The sequence below is a fragment of the Macrotis lagotis genome, chromosome 1 (genome assembly GCF_037893015.1).
Source record: "Macrotis lagotis isolate mMagLag1 chromosome 1, bilby.v1.9.chrom.fasta, whole genome shotgun sequence".
Taxonomy (NCBI): domain Eukaryota; kingdom Metazoa; phylum Chordata; class Mammalia; order Peramelemorphia; family Peramelidae; genus Macrotis; species Macrotis lagotis.
Window position 1 is genome coordinate 616,753,005 of NC_133658.1, and position 18,328 is coordinate 616,771,332.

The 18,328-nt window shown below is 32.8% G+C and overlaps 1 protein-coding gene across 1 annotated transcript in view; it reads right to left on the bottom strand.

Annotated features, from left to right (window-relative positions):
• Positions 1-18,328, bottom strand: part of DPP10 (dipeptidyl peptidase like 10) — a 1,029,304-nt gene that overhangs the window by 806,243 nt on the left and 204,733 nt on the right. Inside the window, exon 2 of the mRNA XM_074215016.1 lies at positions 10,509-10,623. Within this exon, the coding sequence (XP_074071117.1) occupies positions 10,509-10,623 (115 nt within the window). The remainder of the gene's footprint in view (positions 1-10,508; positions 10,624-18,328) is intronic.

Genomic DNA, 18,328 nt, shown 5'->3' on the forward strand with positions numbered 1-18,328 from the left:
GATCTAGTTAGGTGACCCCTATAGAGAAGGGACAAGAAATTCCTGCCATTTTCCTACAAACTGAATTTACATTGCAGGCTCAAAAGTCCAGCTGAAGTAGGAAAGAAATCTGGAGAACTGGGAGATAACATGTTAGGTAAAACCACCCTCACAAACTTCTCAACCATCTTTTTATTTGTATTTTCTAAACATTCAACTTGGTGCCACATGGTTCAACACGAGACACTGATATTTTTATCTGTGAAAATGATATTGAAACAATTTTGCATTTGTTCACTAAGAACCATGAGACTTCTCATCTGAGTTGAAACAGAAATCTTACAGTAGGCAGCAAACAATGACTCAAAATGGAATGTATAATCTATGAGATTAGTTGACCAATAACCAATATATTTTTATATTTGTATTCCCAGTACTTTGCATATAAGTTAATGATTAACAAATACTTTAAATATTCATCCATATAGCCCATCAATTTAATACTTATTTTAATTACATTTCTGATATTTCCTTCTGGGTTTGTCAGCATTATGTACTATCATCTTAATTTCTGTGGGATATTTTATATTCCTATTACTTTATTAAGTCTAATTTTCATCTTAATTAGTTTCTTCATTGATTCCTGGAGATATCCTCACTATCTGTCTAGACAAGTTTTGCTTTATTTTTTTTCCTTTTCATCATTGCATCCTGCAGTAGAATTAATCTGCCAGGAGGAGACATCTTATCCAAGAGCTGAATAATTACCTTCAGACAATAAATTTGTAGTTAGAAAAGTCCTTAGAGATCATCTAGTCTAATTCATTTGCTTGAAAAGTGAGGAAACTGAAAATGGGTAGATTAGGGAGAAATCTAAATTTATTTCTCACAGAGGGGGAAGGATTTGATCCTATCTGCCTTCTTATTCAATAACTTTCATTCTTTCTACTACACCAAAGCAGATAGAAAAGCTATCAATCAGCTAATATGGCCCAGGGGTAAAGTCAACACAATTTAAGACCCACTTCTAGTGTTAGTGCTTCATTAATCAAAAATAGCATCAGGATGGGCAATTTGAGGCAGTATTCTATAAGATCAATGTCCAGTTTTCTAATTAGCTTTTAAAAATTAATCTTCTGACCCCTTGATCAATGTTTGGCACCCCTCTTAGCTTCATTAATTGCAAAAAAAGAACAAAAAAAAAAAAGAAAATGCTCCATTAAAGAAATACTTTGTAAACACTTTATGTAAGCTTGACCTGAACCTCATATATCTTTTTTCTTTAATTTTTTTCACTTATTATATGACTTTTTGTGATCACATAGTGTCTGTCAAATCAGACTCTTCTGTCCTCTATGATCTCTCAAAGTTTATCCAAGTTCATATTTACTATTTCCATGACACTGTTTGTCTCATCTTATAATATGCCCTTTTTTTTTGGCTTTCAATCGTTTCCAACATAAGAATCTTTCCCAATGAATCTCATCTAATCATGTGGCCAAAGTATTTAAGCTGCCACTTCAGAATTAGACATTCCTGTGAATAATAGCCTATATTAATTTAAATATTTACTGATTTGATCTCCTTTTTCTCCAAGGGACTTTTTTTTTTTTTGCAAGGCAATGGGGTTAAGCGGCTTGCCCAAGGCCACGCAGCTAGGTAATTATTAAGTGTCTGAGGTCGGACTTGAACGGTGCTCTATCCACTGTGCCACCTAGCTGCCCCAACCCAGGGACTTTCAAAAGTCTTCTCTAAAACAATTAAAAAGTCTTGATTCTGTAGTGTTCAGTTATCCTTATCATCCAAAACTCTGAACCTTACATTGCTACTGGAAAGATCATAGCTTTGACTATATGAACTTTCTTAAAAATGTCTCTGCTTGTTCAACAATGTCCAGACTTTCCATAGACAAGTATTTTTTCATTTCAGTTACATGTCTGCAGTGATCTTTGAGTCCAAGAAAATAAAACATGACACTCCTTCCATATCTTCTTCCTTTATTTGCCAGGAAACGATGAAACACTTTTCAAGGTCTTAGACTTGCTGTTATCATTAACTTTCAAGTCAGTTTTTACAATCTCCCCTTTCTACCTCATTTTTTGTCATCAAACTCATATCATTTGCATATCTAAAAATTATTGATATTTCACCTGGAAACCTTGATTCCTGCTTTTTTTTATTCATCCAGCCAGGTATTTTGCATGATGTACTCTGCATATAATTTAAATAAATAAAGACTTAAACCAATTAGTAGTTCCACATTTGGTTCTAATCATTTCTTCTTGACTTGAACCTAGGTTCCTCAGGAGAGATATAAGATGATCTGGTATTTCTAACTCTTTGAATACTTGCCACAGTTTTTTGTAATCCAGAGTCAAAGTTATCTGTGTATTTAATGAAACAGAAGTAGATTTTTTCCCCTGGAACTCCTTTGCTTTCTCCATAATCCAATGAATGTTGGTGACTTGATCTCTAGTTCCTCTTTGTTTTGAAAACAAAAAGTGCTCTCCTAGTAATTCTCTATTCACAAGCCTAGTTTGAAGTAAATTATGCATAACCTTGCTGATGGGTGAAATGAGCACAATTATTTGGCAACTTGAATATGACTTAAATTTGCCATTCTTTAAGATTGGGATAAAATCTTTTCATTTATTATAACACCATCATTGAGATTTTGAATAGCTCAGTTGCAATTCCATCAACTCCACCAACCTTATTGTTAGCAATCATTCCTAGGGCTCATTGGATTTCATTTTCCAGATATTTGGTTCTAGGTCTGTGATCACAACATACTGATTATCAGTGATATTAAGACTTTCTTAATATTTTATAATATTTTGCAATCTCTTCTTATTCTCTTCTACTTCTAAGTCCCTAACATTTTTGTCTTTTATCATACCCATTTTTTGCATGAAAACTTTCCTTAATATTGCTAATTTTCTTAAAGAGGTCTTTTTTTTCTTTTCCCATTCTACTTCTCTTTCTCTACATTATTCATTTAAGAAAATTCTTCTAATCTTTCCTTGATGTTCTGTGGAATTCTACATTTAGTTGGGCATACCTTCCTCTTTTTCAGTTACTTTTTAATTCCTTTCCTTCTTCAGCCATTTGTAAAGTCACATCAGACAACCATTTTGTTTTATTTTTCTTTAGATTTTGTTCTCATTGTTGTTACTGCCTCCTCTTAATTGCTTCTTTTGGATTTTGGTCTAGAGTCTAATACAGTGTTAGGCACATATTGAATACTCAGTAAATTATGATATAACATATTTATTCTGTTTCACTTATAGTTATTAAAACAAAATACTTTTAATTTATTCTGGAAGCCAAAGTAAAATTTGCAATCCATTTTTCTCTTTATCCTAAAAATCTACTCAATTCTCTGCCAAATTCTAAATATAAGAAGTTTGTCATTGTCTCTTATATGATCTGATGCTCAGAATCAGACATAGTACTGCAGATGTATTATATGCAGGACAAAGAATAGAATTCTGTATTTAGTTCTCATCTCCTTTTGAATACTGATGTCTGGGATAATAATCAAAGAAGGTGACAAAGATGTCAAAATAAGAACTGAAAAACCATCTCTATAAGAACATGTAACATATAGGGATGTTTAGTACAGAAAAAGAAAATATATATAGAAGACAGAAACATCTTCAAATATTTGAAAGATTTTTATACAGCTGAGCATTCAGAATTTTCTTATATAATTTTGAAGAAAATGTAAATTTAATTTAAAATTAAAATTAAAAATTAGTAAGTAGTGCTATCATGGATGCAAACTCTTTACTCAATATAAAATAAAGCAAAACAAAAAGGACTACCTAAAATAGAAAGTATTCATTAAGAATTAAATGACTACTCTATTATTACAGTTCTTCTTAAAGGTAGCTCAATGAATGTAGACTAAGAATGATTTTCTATAAATATTTGTACCTCTTTATTATTTGACCTAATCTTCTTTTCGATAAGTTCAATGAATTTTTGTTACTCTTTCACCATTAGGCCAATTCATTGTTATGGTGTAAGCTCTTCAGTATTTTTATGACCATTTTACTAAGATGTTAATTCTCTTTTTATAATTTTCTTTGAACTCTCACATATTTTCTAAATTTCTCATCTACTACGGTTTTTTAAAAATCATAATATATTTCATTTTTTCCAGTTATATGTACATATAGCTATGATGTAGTATTTTGAGTTCCAAGTTTTTCTTACTCCCTCTCCTCCCTCTCCCCTCTCCAAGACGGCAAGAAATCTGATATAGATTATATATGCACAATCAGGTTCAACATATCCCCATATTAGTCGTGTGAAAAAAATAGTCATAATAAAAAAAGAAAAACCATGAGAAAAAATCAGGGAAAATCCAATAAAAATGAAATAATATGCTTTTATTTGCATTCAGATTTCATATTCTTTGTCTAGATGTGGATGCCATTTTCCATTGCAAGTCTTACAGAATTGTCTTTGATCACTGTTTTGCTGAGAAGAGATGTCTCTTTTGGTTGATCATCACACAATGTTGCAGTTATTATGTATAATGTTTCTGGTTCTGTCCACTTCACTCTTCAATGGTTAATGGAAATCTTTACAGGAAATCTGCTTGCTCATTTCTTAGAGAACAATAGTATTTGATTACTATCATGTGCCACAATTTGTTTAATCATTCCCCAATTGATGATCTTTCCCTCAATTTCCAATCATTTGCCACTAAAACGGAACTGTTATAAATATTGTTGTACATGTAAGTCCTTTCCCCTAATTTTATGATTTTTTTCAGATACAGACCTGGTAGAGTTATTGCTGGATCAGAGGTATTCATAGGTTTATTTGGGCATAGCTTCAAATTGCTCTCCAGAGTGCCTGGATCAGCTCACAATTCTACCAACAGTGTTTTAGAGTCCCAGTTTGCCCTATGCTCTCCAACATTGATCATTTTTCTTTTCTGTCAAATGAGCCATCTGAGAGGTGTGAGGTGGTGCCTCAGATTGGTTTTAATTGGCATTTCTCTAATCAGTAATGATTTAGAGCATTTTTATAATGACAAAAATAGTGTTAATTTCTCAAATGGCAAACTGCTTATTCATATGCTCTCACCATTTATCAATTGGGGAATGACTTGTATTCTTAAACATTTATTCAGTTCTCTATATATTATAAGAACCATACCTTTGACAAAAACACTTACTGTAAACATTGTTTCCTAAATTTCTACTTTCCTTTGAATCTTGGTAGAATATTAAGGAATCCATTCATAGAAGAATGGTAATTTTCTGTTTACCCACAGAAATGTCTTGTTGAAATTATACATACATACATACATACATACATTTGTAACTGAGCTGTTTCAGTGCCCTCTCAGTATATAATAATAGAGATTATTAACTTTTTTAATCTCTAATTTAGAACTTGACAGTAGAAAGTTTCCATGAATTGACTCCTTAATATTAAAAACAGCCTTTTTCTATTTTTTTATTTTTAAAATATGTATCAATTAGTAATATTTATATATGACTATTATTTTCCCAAAATATTCATTTCTTCATTTCCTTTTTTGATTAAAAAATCAATAAAATAACTGTCTAATAGTATATGCAACATTCTTTCTGTCTAAACCTTTACTTTTCTAAAATTAAATCTCTTTATAATAGCCTTTTCTAGGATAGAGAATATATTTCTCAAAGTCAAGAACTGCCATTTACTTTGTATTTCTAGTTATTACCTAAGAATATTAAACATAATAAGAGTATAATAATTGCTAGTACATAGAATGGATGTCATAAATCATATTCTTAGAGAATGCATAATGCTGGTGGCTATAGGCAATGCAGTTTAAAAAAGAGCAGGAATTCATATCTCCTAATACACAAATGAGTTATGTAACTTTAAAAAGTCACTTGTCATAGGCAAAGCCAAATTTAGAAATTTCAGGCTAGTTAGCAGTCCACATTCATCAATGGAAGTATCTATAAATAGAAACTTATTCACAAAAAGTGGATTGCAAAATAAATTTGCAGTATTAATTAGTAGAATATAGAGACTGGCTAAAGAAGAGGTCAGTCAGGGAGTACAATCATTACACTCACTTTCTACCTTCAATCTAACATTGCTTATAGATCACACAATGACTGGCAGTCAGGCCAGGGTAGACAAATAGGATAGCATAGGGAAAAATAATCAGAAGTGGAGCAAATGAAAGCAAATTGTTAAGAGGAAGTATGGAGATGAAGAAGAATTAAGGATAGAGATTAATAATTAAAAGCATTTAAGAGATATAGAATCACAACATATACATATATATATATATATATATATATGTATGTATGTATAGGATAATTGAACAATGAAAATTATATTCCTTTTTAAATTATCCTGAGCATTATTTGATGTTTTTGTTAGTCTAGAAGGAACTTTAGAATCTTTCTGTGCCTCAGGGTCATCATTATGCACCTGAATTAACATTGTATTGTGAATATACAAAACTGGGGCATTTCAGTTAAGAAGATATTGAATAAGCTAGATTTTTATCCTGTTTTTTCAACTCTTAATATCATAGCTGTTATTTGCCATAAAGCCCATCTCTTAGGATGGGAAACTGAAGGCAGAGGGAGCTAATATAACTTGCCCAAACTCAGAGAGCTAATAAACATCTGTAATTAAACCAAAGATCTTTATTCTTAATGTAAAAATCTATTCACTATTCCATGTTTCAATTTCTATTCACTATTCCTTTGTTTCAATTAAACAAATACCATGTATTGCTTTGTACAATGGCACTTACTGAAGTATTTATATGAATATAAAAATTGAAATAAAATATAAATCTTGCTACCATAAAGCATATTACTGAGTAGGGGAATTGAAGGACAAGGCTTGTACATTAATAAATAGCATTAATAACAAACTGTATTAGGTACAGAGGAAATGGATTTTTTAAAACATGAAGATAGGTGACTTTTTTGCTTGGGAAAAATTGGCAGCAGGATGGAAATAATATCTGAGTTGAGTCTTGAAGATTGTGAAATATTTCAACAACTAGAGATTATGATGAGGCATGTGCATTACAGTCATGAGAGATGTCTTTTGAAAACATTTTGCATGTATCTATATATCTAGTGCAGAAGGACTAGGACTAGCAATATATCTAGGTATTACTTTTTTAAGTATATTCTAGTCAGGAGGAAAAGATACAATTATTACTGGTTACTTTCCTCTGAAGTCATCATTATCCGTGTTTCTATAACTAAGATGAGTTTGTCTTTTCATTCTGGGAAAAAAGAGCCAGTTGGACTAGGCAGAAAATAGATAACACAGAAAGATATATTACTTTTGAGTTGTGATGTTACTCAGTTTCTTTGAATAACTGGACATGGATCCACATTAGTAATAGATTTGTTTCCTTCAACTTTATGATGACTATGAGCTTTGAATAAGTGCTACCATCAGATCAATATGTTGCAAAATGTCAAACATTTCTTACATATAATTTCCTATGTACATCTCTATCATCTGAAGACCCTGAGGCCTGATAATAACTCTAAATGATATTTCTAATTATATCTATCACTTCTGAAGAATATGGTATGTTCCACATGAACATTAATATGTTTAATAACACTAAACCTGTTGGATAGGTTTTCTGTTATTTAGAAATTGATATTTAGGAATTCATGGCATTTCAAGAATGTTTAAACAATTTAAAACAAAAGTAAGTGGGAATTTCTAACTTTCCATGAAAAAGATGTACACAATGACTAATTAAATTCATCAAGAATCTAATATTATTCAGGCAACACAAAATCTTGTTTGACTTCAGAAAAAGGTATTTGCAACAAATAGGAAGTTAATTAAGTTAAATTAAGTATAATTGGTTGGGAGATTATTCTGCAAAGTACTGATCTCAGATTCAGGTTCTGTATCTTTTATATGCTTTAGAGTAGAGAAAAGATCTACTTTATGTCTACTAGATAGTTCTCAAAAAGCTATTTTGTGAGTCCAGAGTAGCTGAATTCACATTTGTTTTTGTAAAAATGTATTTATGTAAGTAAATCTTTGCTAGGGATTTTCATAAAGGAAGAATGATCATTTTTAAAAGCAAAGTTACACAGATGAGAGAGGTCAGGAAAACAGTGAGAACTTTCATTTAGATAGTCTTTGCTATTAACCAAGATTATTTCAATAGTCTTCTAAACGGGCCCTCTGTCTCATCTCTCCCCATTTTATATCCATCCTATATCCTGCTACCAAAATGATTAGGCCCAGATCAGATCACTTCACAGTCTGTTCTCCCACATCCATTGACTTCCTATTGTTTAACAAATAGAATAGAAACTTCTCTTGGTTTAGCTTTTTAGGTTCTTAGTAATCTGATTTTGCCTGTCTTTACAGACTCATTGGATATTTTGCCTCCTTTTATCCTCTGTAACCCCCCAAATACCCTGTTTGCCATCCAGAAACTCTTATCACTATTTTTAAATGATCTTTGAAGTTTAAAAGAGTCCTTTGTGATCTCTGCTTCATTTAATTCTTTTCTTCACTCAACAGACCATTTTCTACATGAATTCTTTCCTGATTCATCAACTGCTAGTACCTTCCCTTTCAAACTATTTTGTAGTTATTTGGATCTTTCTACTTTCTATCTATCTATCTATCTATCTATCTATCTATCTATCTATCTATCTATCGATCTATCTCTGTACCCATTAATCTATCATCTATACATACATACATATATATATATATATAATTATTCTACTAGTATTTATTCTTTGTCACTATATATATATATATATATATATATATATATATACATATATATCCTTAATTTTCCCATATAAGAACAAAAACCCTTGGAAAGAAGGGACTATTTCATTCAATGAATTTTTACCTTTAGTAGTTAGGACATTTCCTGGTACATAGTACTTTTTGAACAAATAGTTGATCGGTGAAATAAGGGGAGTGATAGGAAGCAAGACTGGACAATTAGGATGGAGTCAGAAAGTGGATTAATTTAAGCACTAACACTCATAATATTAGAATTAGATGATAGTAATAATGATAATTTTAATGCCATAAAAGCAGAGCTCATAGGCAAAAGAGTGGAGGGGAAGTGCATTATATGTTAAGAAGATATTATACTATTAGGAAATTTTAAAACCAGAAGATGTAGGGGTAGAAAACTTACACACGAAAGCAGAAATGGAGGCAGGGTTACCTTTGAAACATACAACATTGGAAAGAAGGAGAAAACAGATAAAGAATAGAGTAAAATGAATTCTAAGATTGACAAAGGAACACAAAATATAAGTGAGGGGGAATTCCAATTCAAGTTCCTTTTGTATTCAAAGGAGAATTAACAATTTTTTGACTTACCCTTTTATAAATTATATCTTTGAAATTTTAGATGACTAATAATGAGGGAGAATCTTACTCTGGATCATATTCTTACCAATAAGGAAAAAAACTAAATTATTAGCCAGAAAACCTCAGAAGCTTGATGAAGTGCCCACTCCCTTTTAGAAATCTGGTGAATCTGGTGAATAAAACCTAGCAAAATCTGACATGAACTCAACTCTTTTGGAGTGCAAGTTTCTTTTTATAATGAAATGCTTTTTCTCTTCTTTATCTTTCTTTCTTTTTTTTTTTTTTTTTTTTGCAAGGCAATGGGGTTAAGTGGCTTGCCCAAGGCCACACAGCTAGGTAATTATTAAGTGTCTGAGGCCGGATTTGAACTCAGGTACTCCTGACTCCAAGGCCAGTGCTCTATCCACTGTGCCACCTAGCCGCCTCATTTAATGTGTTTTAATTAAAATGTTGATTATCATTAAAACCAAATAAATATTTTTAATAATTATATATATATTTTAATTTTAAAAATTCAAAATTTAAAGTACCTTTTTTTTTCACTTATTCCTAGCTTTTCTTTAGGTTCCATAGGCAGCCAATGCAGAGCTATGATTTAAATCCATATCCTTGTATTTCAGGACAGTTAAGTAGGGCAATGAATAAAGTACTGGGTCTTGAATCTAAAAGATTCATCTTTTTGAGTTCAAATGTGACTTCAAACACTTACTAACTGTGTGATCCTGGAAAAGTCACTTAATTCTGTTTGCTTTATTTTACTGATCTGTAAAATGAGGTCAAAAAGGAAATGGCAAACAAGTCTAGGATCTTTGTAAAGAAAGCTCCAAATTGGGTCACAAAGAGACATGACTGAAAAGAACTGAACTACAGCTTCTGATTTTAAATTCATATCTCACTATACTATGTTATCACCTTAGATAATGTAAAAAGAAAACATGGTTTGGATCAATTTCATTTGCAGTTTATAGTTAGAGTATACCAATGATGTCTTTGAGTCATTTCCACAATTTAAAAATAATTTGCTATTTTGTTAATTCCCCCCTTTTGATTAATTCCTAGCCCAATCAATGCCCATTTTTATCATCACCCTAAGATAGAACTTATGAATATAAAGTACCATTATTCAATCATATCAGTGTGAAAAAATTAAAAGAGATTACCTGGTGTTAAGAGGATGACTGACATAGTGATGAGTGAGCACACCACAAGAATCACCAGCAGGGCAATAGCAATTCCCTTCCAGTTTCTCTGTGGAGGGCTGTTACTTCCCAGCTCCTACAGAGATGGAAAAAAGTTTCATGTTTACACATACTCCAAGAGAAACATTAATAAATCAGTGATTTGATATATAATATAATCATAGTGTGAAAGCCGATTATGTTTCTTCTTCCCCCATCAAGACCTTAGTTAATTATTTCAAGCCAACTATTTTCAATTGTTTTTAAATGGATACTATTTTAGGTATGTGGACTCTGACTGGAGAATGGCTTATAAGGATTCCCTAAGGGGAGGTAATAGCCTTTGCAACAATAACAGCAGCTACAATAACAACAAATATCATAGCATTTTAAGTTTTTTGTGTACTTTCACCACTCTTCAAAGTAAACAAGGTACCTAATATCATTTCCCTTTTAGAAAAGAAGTAGTCTCATTGAGAATCAATACCCTTCCCAGGGTTATCTGTACTACCTATTATGGAGAAAATAAACTAACTCTAAATTTCAGACCATAGAAAGTGCTGAAAAATGATAATTGAATGGCTGGTATGAAAATATCCTTTGCATGAATCCAAATGTATAATTGTTATTATATCATTTCCCTTTTCAATAACTGAGTGGGAGACTGGAGAAAAGAAATTTCAAAATTCAAAAATAATTTTAAATAAATGTTGAAATAATGAAATTATTTTTTAAATGCTATCTAGGGGGTAACTATATGGTAAAGTGGATAGAGCACTTGCCCTGAAGTCAGGAAGATCTGAGTTCAATTTTTACCTCAAATACTTATTAGTTGTGTGACCCTGGGCAATTCACTAAACTCAGTTTGCCTTGGTATAAAAATTTAAACAATAAATAAAAATGCTAATTGACTTACTGGCTTCTGAAATAATTACAATAATAAAAGAATTATTTAATCATAAATGAATGTATTCCTGGGAAGATGTTAGATTCATAGAATACAACTTTCACATTTTATAAAAGAGGAAACTGAGACCTGTAGAGTTGAAATGATCAAAGTGACATAGTTATTAAGTGGGAGATTCAAGTTCATGTATCCTGACTCCAAATTCAGCACTTTGTTTTACTATGCCACACTATCAGAAGATGATTTACATTCAGTCTATCTGTATCCTGCCAAAGTTTTCAAAATACATGCCTCAGAAACACAAGTGAGACCATTTATATTCAGTTTTTAAGGGAGGGTGAGGGGGAATCACAGAAGGGCATAATACAAAATAGCTCACCTTGCTGAGTGCTCCTCATTTGTCAACAGAACAGTTTCCTTCAAACTACTCCCCCACCACTCATAAAAATCAACAGGGTGCAGTCACTAAATTAAATGAGTGTTTCTCCATCAATGGGTAATGGCAAGTTCTCCCTGGGCAGCATGAATGATACTGGCAAGGAGATGAGATTGATGTATAAAGCTAAACTGAAGTAGTTTTCTCAATACATTGGACTGAGGCTTTTTTCAGTTTGTATATTTCCTACCCTGTTGATTAGGAATGTAAAAGCATAATTAACAATGTCCAAATAAGAAGACTTGAAATTTATACCAGACTCCTGTAGAAGGTAGAGATTTTTGAAACATGGGTGTATATAGTATATATATTCTCTCTCTCTCTCTCTCTCTCTCTCCCTCTCTCACCACACACACACACACACACACACACACACACACACACACACACACACACACAACCTGTCACTTTATTAAAGCAGCCCTAAATCCTTCCCATCTACCCAGAGTTCAACCAAATTTTAAAGGTTCCTGTTTTAAGGAGTTTTTAAATGGCTATCATTTTTAGGCTTGTGAACCTGGAGTAGACAGTGGTCCTAAGGTTTCCGAAAAGTAGGTAATAACATTGACACAATGACGGCAGCAACAACAACTGATTTTGTAACATGCTAAGATTTATAAAGTACTATTTTTACCACCTTCTAATATGAGCAAAGCACCTAATTTCATGTTCATTTTAAAGACAGGAAGTATGTTTGAGGACATTAAGTTGCCTATGAAGGACCACCTACTCTACCTGCTATGGAGAATAAAAATCATGCTTAGATATAGTCTGACTCTAAACTCCAGAGCAAAGTAGAACTCTATAAATTCTAGCTGAATGATTAATGTGAAAATATGACTTAACACATATGATTGCTATCATATTGTTCTCCTTATAAACGACTGTGTGAAGGACTGGATGAAGGGATAGTCAGACCTAACAACATACCTCAAAATATTGAAGGACCTAACAACATACCAAATTAAACTGAAATTCTTGATTATAGTGAAATCAAAGAGTCTCAGAGTTGAAAGAGTCCTTAGAGAACACCTAATTCAACCTTTATATGACAAGAAAATTTTCAGCACTGTAATTACCTAGCTGTGTGGCCTTGGGCAAGCTACTTAACCCCATTTGCCTTGCAAAAACCTAAAATAATCCAAAATAAAAACAAATCTCTCCTGAAAAACACAATATTATATCCTTAGGTAGCCCAATTCTACTTGAGAATAGTTCTTTTTGATACAGAATCTTATTATTTTCCCTCTCTTCTTTGAAGCTTAAATCTTTTCCTTAATATTTAACAAGAAGATTCTACTCCCTAAAGCAAAGGAAAGAAAGTCTAGTCCATTTTCCATATGGTGCTTCTAAAAAATAATTATGGCTCACAAAACTCTCTGAAATAAAGAAATGCAGTTTTTTTGACTAGTTTTCATGTAACATTTAGGATCCATCAAAATCTAGCTCTAGTTTATCCTTGCTTTTTTTTTTACTTAGCTCTCTGTTCTTGTTTTCCCTCACATATTCTTCTTGTTTTCTTATGTCCTATTGTATTTTTATTTTGTTAACTATTTCCCAATTACATTTTAGTCTGGTTCTGGCTAGACTCAGAGTATTGGGGAACCAACCACATGATTCTTGTGGTTGACAATAATCTGCTTTACTCTCCTCTTCAGCTAAAATAAAATTTATATAACGTATTGTATTTTCCCAATAATATGCAAGGCAATTTTCAACATTCTTTTTTTTTTAAATATTGAGTTCCCTCCCTTTCCTCTGAGAAAGAAAGCAATTTGCTATACATTTACAATCATATCATTATTGCTTTTGTCTTTTTTGTTTAATTTGATGAACAGTTTATAGCTCCCAAGCAGACTCCTTCCAATTGTAGCCAAAGTGTCAAGCAAAGAAAAATGTCAAAATAATGTTTTTTATGTCCAGTCTCTCTTAAATATATTCTCTTACTTCTTTTTCTATTAAACTCCAACCATAGTCCTATAGCCCTCCCCAACCAAAAGTACCAGGTACATTCTCTCCTACTGTCAAAGCACTCCAACTATGGTACTTAAATCCTCATTAACCAAAGCATGGATTAAGACAAGATCATTTCCTAATCTTCCCTTCTAAGTAGGTTCCCACCCTCTGTTCTCAACCTCTACATCCTCCAAGTATCTAGTAAAGTAAGGTCACTTATGATTTAATTATGTATAGAGACTCTAAGTATTCTTAAGAACTGCAACACCCTGAAGGTCTCTCTTAAGAACTTTAGAATTGATTGTAAGTCATGGGAGACACTGGCACAAGACCACCCAGCAAAGGGTACCCTCATCAGAGTAAGTGCTCAGTTCTATGAGCAAGACAGAATTAAAGTGACCAAAAGGAAACATAATGCATACATGTAAATATCCTAGTGTTCCTGGGCTATTTGTGCAGGACCTGTGGTAGCATATTCTGAACTTGTATTGCATTGTATTGTATTATATTGTATTGTATTGCATTGCATTGTAGTGAACTGACTAGTCAGATACAGTCATTTGTCTCAAAGGTAGTGATATCATTATGGTTTTCTTTGACAAGGAAGGACAAAAACAAAACAATGCCTATATCCTCTCAATACAATCTCTTCAACTAAATTCAATCCTTTAACTATCCTAAGAGAAATACAATTTTCAAGAGTTACAAGTGGTATCTTCTCATGTAGGATTGTATAAAATTTAATGATTCTTGACTGACATTTGGGTTTTTTGTTTTTTTTCCCTTTCCATTTCCCTTTTTATGCATCCCTTGAATCTTGTATTAGAAGATAATATTTTCTTCAGTTCTGTTCTTTTTATCAGGAAATCCAATATTTTTGCCTTCCATAATATAATATTCCATGTCTAATAAGCCCTTATTATAGATGCTGCAAAAACCTGTATAATTCTGACTGCAGCTTTACAATATTTGAATTGTTTCTTTCTGACTGCTTATAATAGTATTTCTTTAATTTGAGAATTCTGGAATTTGGCTATAAGATTCCTGGGAGCCTTTATTGTGGAATCTCTTTCAGGAGGTGATTGGTATATTCCCTCAATTTCTATTTTGCCCTCTGCTTCTAGGATATCAGGACAATTTTCCCAGAGAATTTCTTGATAAATGAAATCTAGGATCTTTTCCTAGTCATGTCTTTTAGGTAGCCCAATAATTTTTAAATTATCTCTTTTGGATTTGTTTTCCAGATCAGCTGTTTCCAATGATATATTTTATATTTTCTTCTAGTTTTTCATTCTTTTTTTTTAGATTTCTCAGAAAGTCATCACCTTCCCTTAGCTCCATTCTACATTTGAAGGAATTATTTTCTTCAGAGAGTTTTCTTATCTCCTTTTCTATCTGGTCTTTTCTGCTTTTTTTAAGGCATTTTTCTCATTGCCTTTTGGACTGCTTTCCATTTGACCTAAACTGGTTTTTAAGATGCTATTTTCTTAAATATTTTTTGATATCTCCTCCACCAAGCTGCTGACTTGGTTTTCATGTTTTTCCCACATCACTCTCATTTCATTTCCTAATTTTTGCTCTACTTCCATTACTTAATTTTCAAAATCTTTTTGAGCTCTTCCATATTCTGGGACTAATTCCTATTTTTCTTGGAGGCTCTGGAACCTTTGACTTTGCTATCTTCTAAGTGTGCATTTTGATCCTCCAAAGGACCAAAGTAATTGTCTATGGTCAGATGTTTTTTCTTCTATTTGCTCATTTCCCTAGTTTATGACTTGATTTTAGCTCTTTGTTAAGATGTGCCTCTGCTTTCAGGGTAGAGGGTGTACTCTTCCAAGCTTTGGAAGGCTTTTGTAACTGTTTACAGGGACACCCACCACCAGGACCTATTTCGAAGTCTTATGAGTGACACTGACTGCTTTTCTGGCCTATGCTCTGATCTGTGAATGACCACAAGCATTCCCCTTTTGCCCTGGAGTAGGTTCCCTGATCCATTATGACAGTTAAACTCTTTTTTTCCTGAGACTGGGGCCCAGACTGAGATATGGATATGAGTATGGACAAAGCAATAGTCCTGCAGGACCACCACCCCCATTCTCTATGGACTGAACACTTTGGAAGCACCTGCCAGGTGGCTCCACAGGTCTGCTCCCGATTCCCAGGATGGAATTGCACCAAAGTTTGCTCTGGACTGGGCTCTGCAATCACTCTAGTGCAATAGAGTTTTCCCACTGGCCTTGAAAATTGTCATTGGCAATCCCTGGGCTGAGACTCCTGGAAACTGCCCTGCTGCCAGACACCCAGATGCCTATTTTTCCCACAGATCTTCCAAGTTGTCGTGAATTGTAAAAATGTTTCACTCAGTCTTTCTGCGGGTTCTTCCACTAGAGAAGTTGATTAGATTTATTATTTAGAGGTTTTTGTAGTGGTCAGGGGCAGAACTGTCAGGATTTCCTGGCTTCACTACGATATCTGGACTCTGTCCCTGAAAAATAATTTCTGAACGAAATATTACTGAACAGAATAGGTTGCTTGCTTGAAAAGTTCAAAGAATATAAGGTAGTTTTTTGGAAGAAGCTTGGTATAGTGATAGTGGATAGAAGGCCAAAGAGTGGAAAACTTAGGTTCAAATTCTGTCTACTAACACATAATTACCTAGGCATGTGTAGAACTAGAAGTTGTAGGTCAATTAAGATCTATATTATTTTTTGAAATTATTTTCTTCATTGTGAGCTCCCTACATCAATGAAATTACAGGTCCAAATTTCCCTCTACCCCCAAAAAGGAATTTGTTGATAGTACATATGGTTTATAAAAAAGACATAATTAATTGTAGGATTTCATAGTATGGCTATTTAGAAATGTTAAATAGTATGACTAGTGAGTGGAACATCGTACACTGCTAATACATGTCAAATGGGAATAAGTGATTGAGATTGAGGAATACAATGGAAGAGATCTATGAGTTATATATATTCCTTCTATGGAGGACTTACTAAATGAATCAATTTTATGTTTCCAAATAGAATTTAAAATATGTTTATAATGAATACTTATTAAATAATCTTCTAAAATTTTAATTCCCTTTAAAAAATTTTACTAATTACAAAGCTAGCTGATATTATTATTCAAAAATAGAGTTGTCAATCATCAGTTTATCTGCACCCCTAAGAATCATGCAAGTTAATTTGTGTTACTAGGGAAGCTGCCCTAATTTACTTTGCTTTTTAATAATTACCAACCAACAAACACCTGGAAGCAATTAACCAGATTCCCTCATCACTAGCACATGAAGGAACTCCCCTATCTAACAGTACCATAAATGGAGCACATATTGACTTTGTCATTCTGATTCCAGTCTGGACAACTGTACTAACAAACCTCACAGTGAGAATGAAGTATGGTCAATACAAACATTTAAATGATTCCCTACCCACCCCTCCTTATCTAACATTTTTTTACTCTGTCCATTGAATCCTAAATTATAAAAAACAAAAGGTGAAGAAATGCTTTAAAGGCACACACCAAAACAAACATATTCTAAATTATATTTAGAAATATGAAATTGATTCATTCACTAGGTCCTCCATAGAAGGAGCATGGCAATCTGGTTCTCTTCTATTATAATCCCCAATATTAATCACTCTTTCCCACTTCCACATTATAAGCAGCATGATTATACTACCTCCTACCCAATATTCACCCATTCTCTAGTTAGTCATAACTTCTCAAATGAAATACAATTCAATTGTGTCCTTTTAGAATTCCTATTGTCAGCAAATTTCCTTATGGAACTTGGGAATAGTTTGGTAACCATAATTTCCTTGATGTAGAAGCTCACAATGAGGAAAACCCCTTTAATGATGCAGATCAAATGTCACCTATATCTTATGATCTTAGAAATCCCTAGGTTACGATGTATTAGTAGACAGAATTTCAACTCAGGGTTTCCTGTTTCTGACAATCTCCTATATCATATTGTTTCCAAAAAGTTAAACCATTCCTTGAACTTTTAAAATAAGTCATCTTTTTCTTCTTTTTAATTGAAACCTGGATACCCATGAGGAATACAATGTTCCTTGCTAGTCTCTTAACTGGTATAAACATTCCCATTGTCTACGATTCAAAATAATTGAAGATATTTACATTCTTCTTTCTTTGTCCTGATCTTTTCCAGAACACTTTCTTCTAACACTCTTCATGGTCTTTTCATCATCTAAGATCCATGAAACTCATTTAAACCTTATTCTTTCCATCCTTAGTGTTATCTTAATATTTGTGGACTCAATTCCCCTGAGAATATGGGGAAGGAATTCCCTCACTTTAAGTGACTTTTATGTGTGGGAGTACTGTAAACTTTCATCACCTGTTATCCTCTAGCACCAGAACCTTATTTTACTGGTTGATTATAGAGTGCCACAGGAGTAGGAGTGGACCAGGGACTGAGGAGCATATTCAAGTATTTGTATTTGGTTTAATAAGAGGAGATCTTGGAGAATTTGG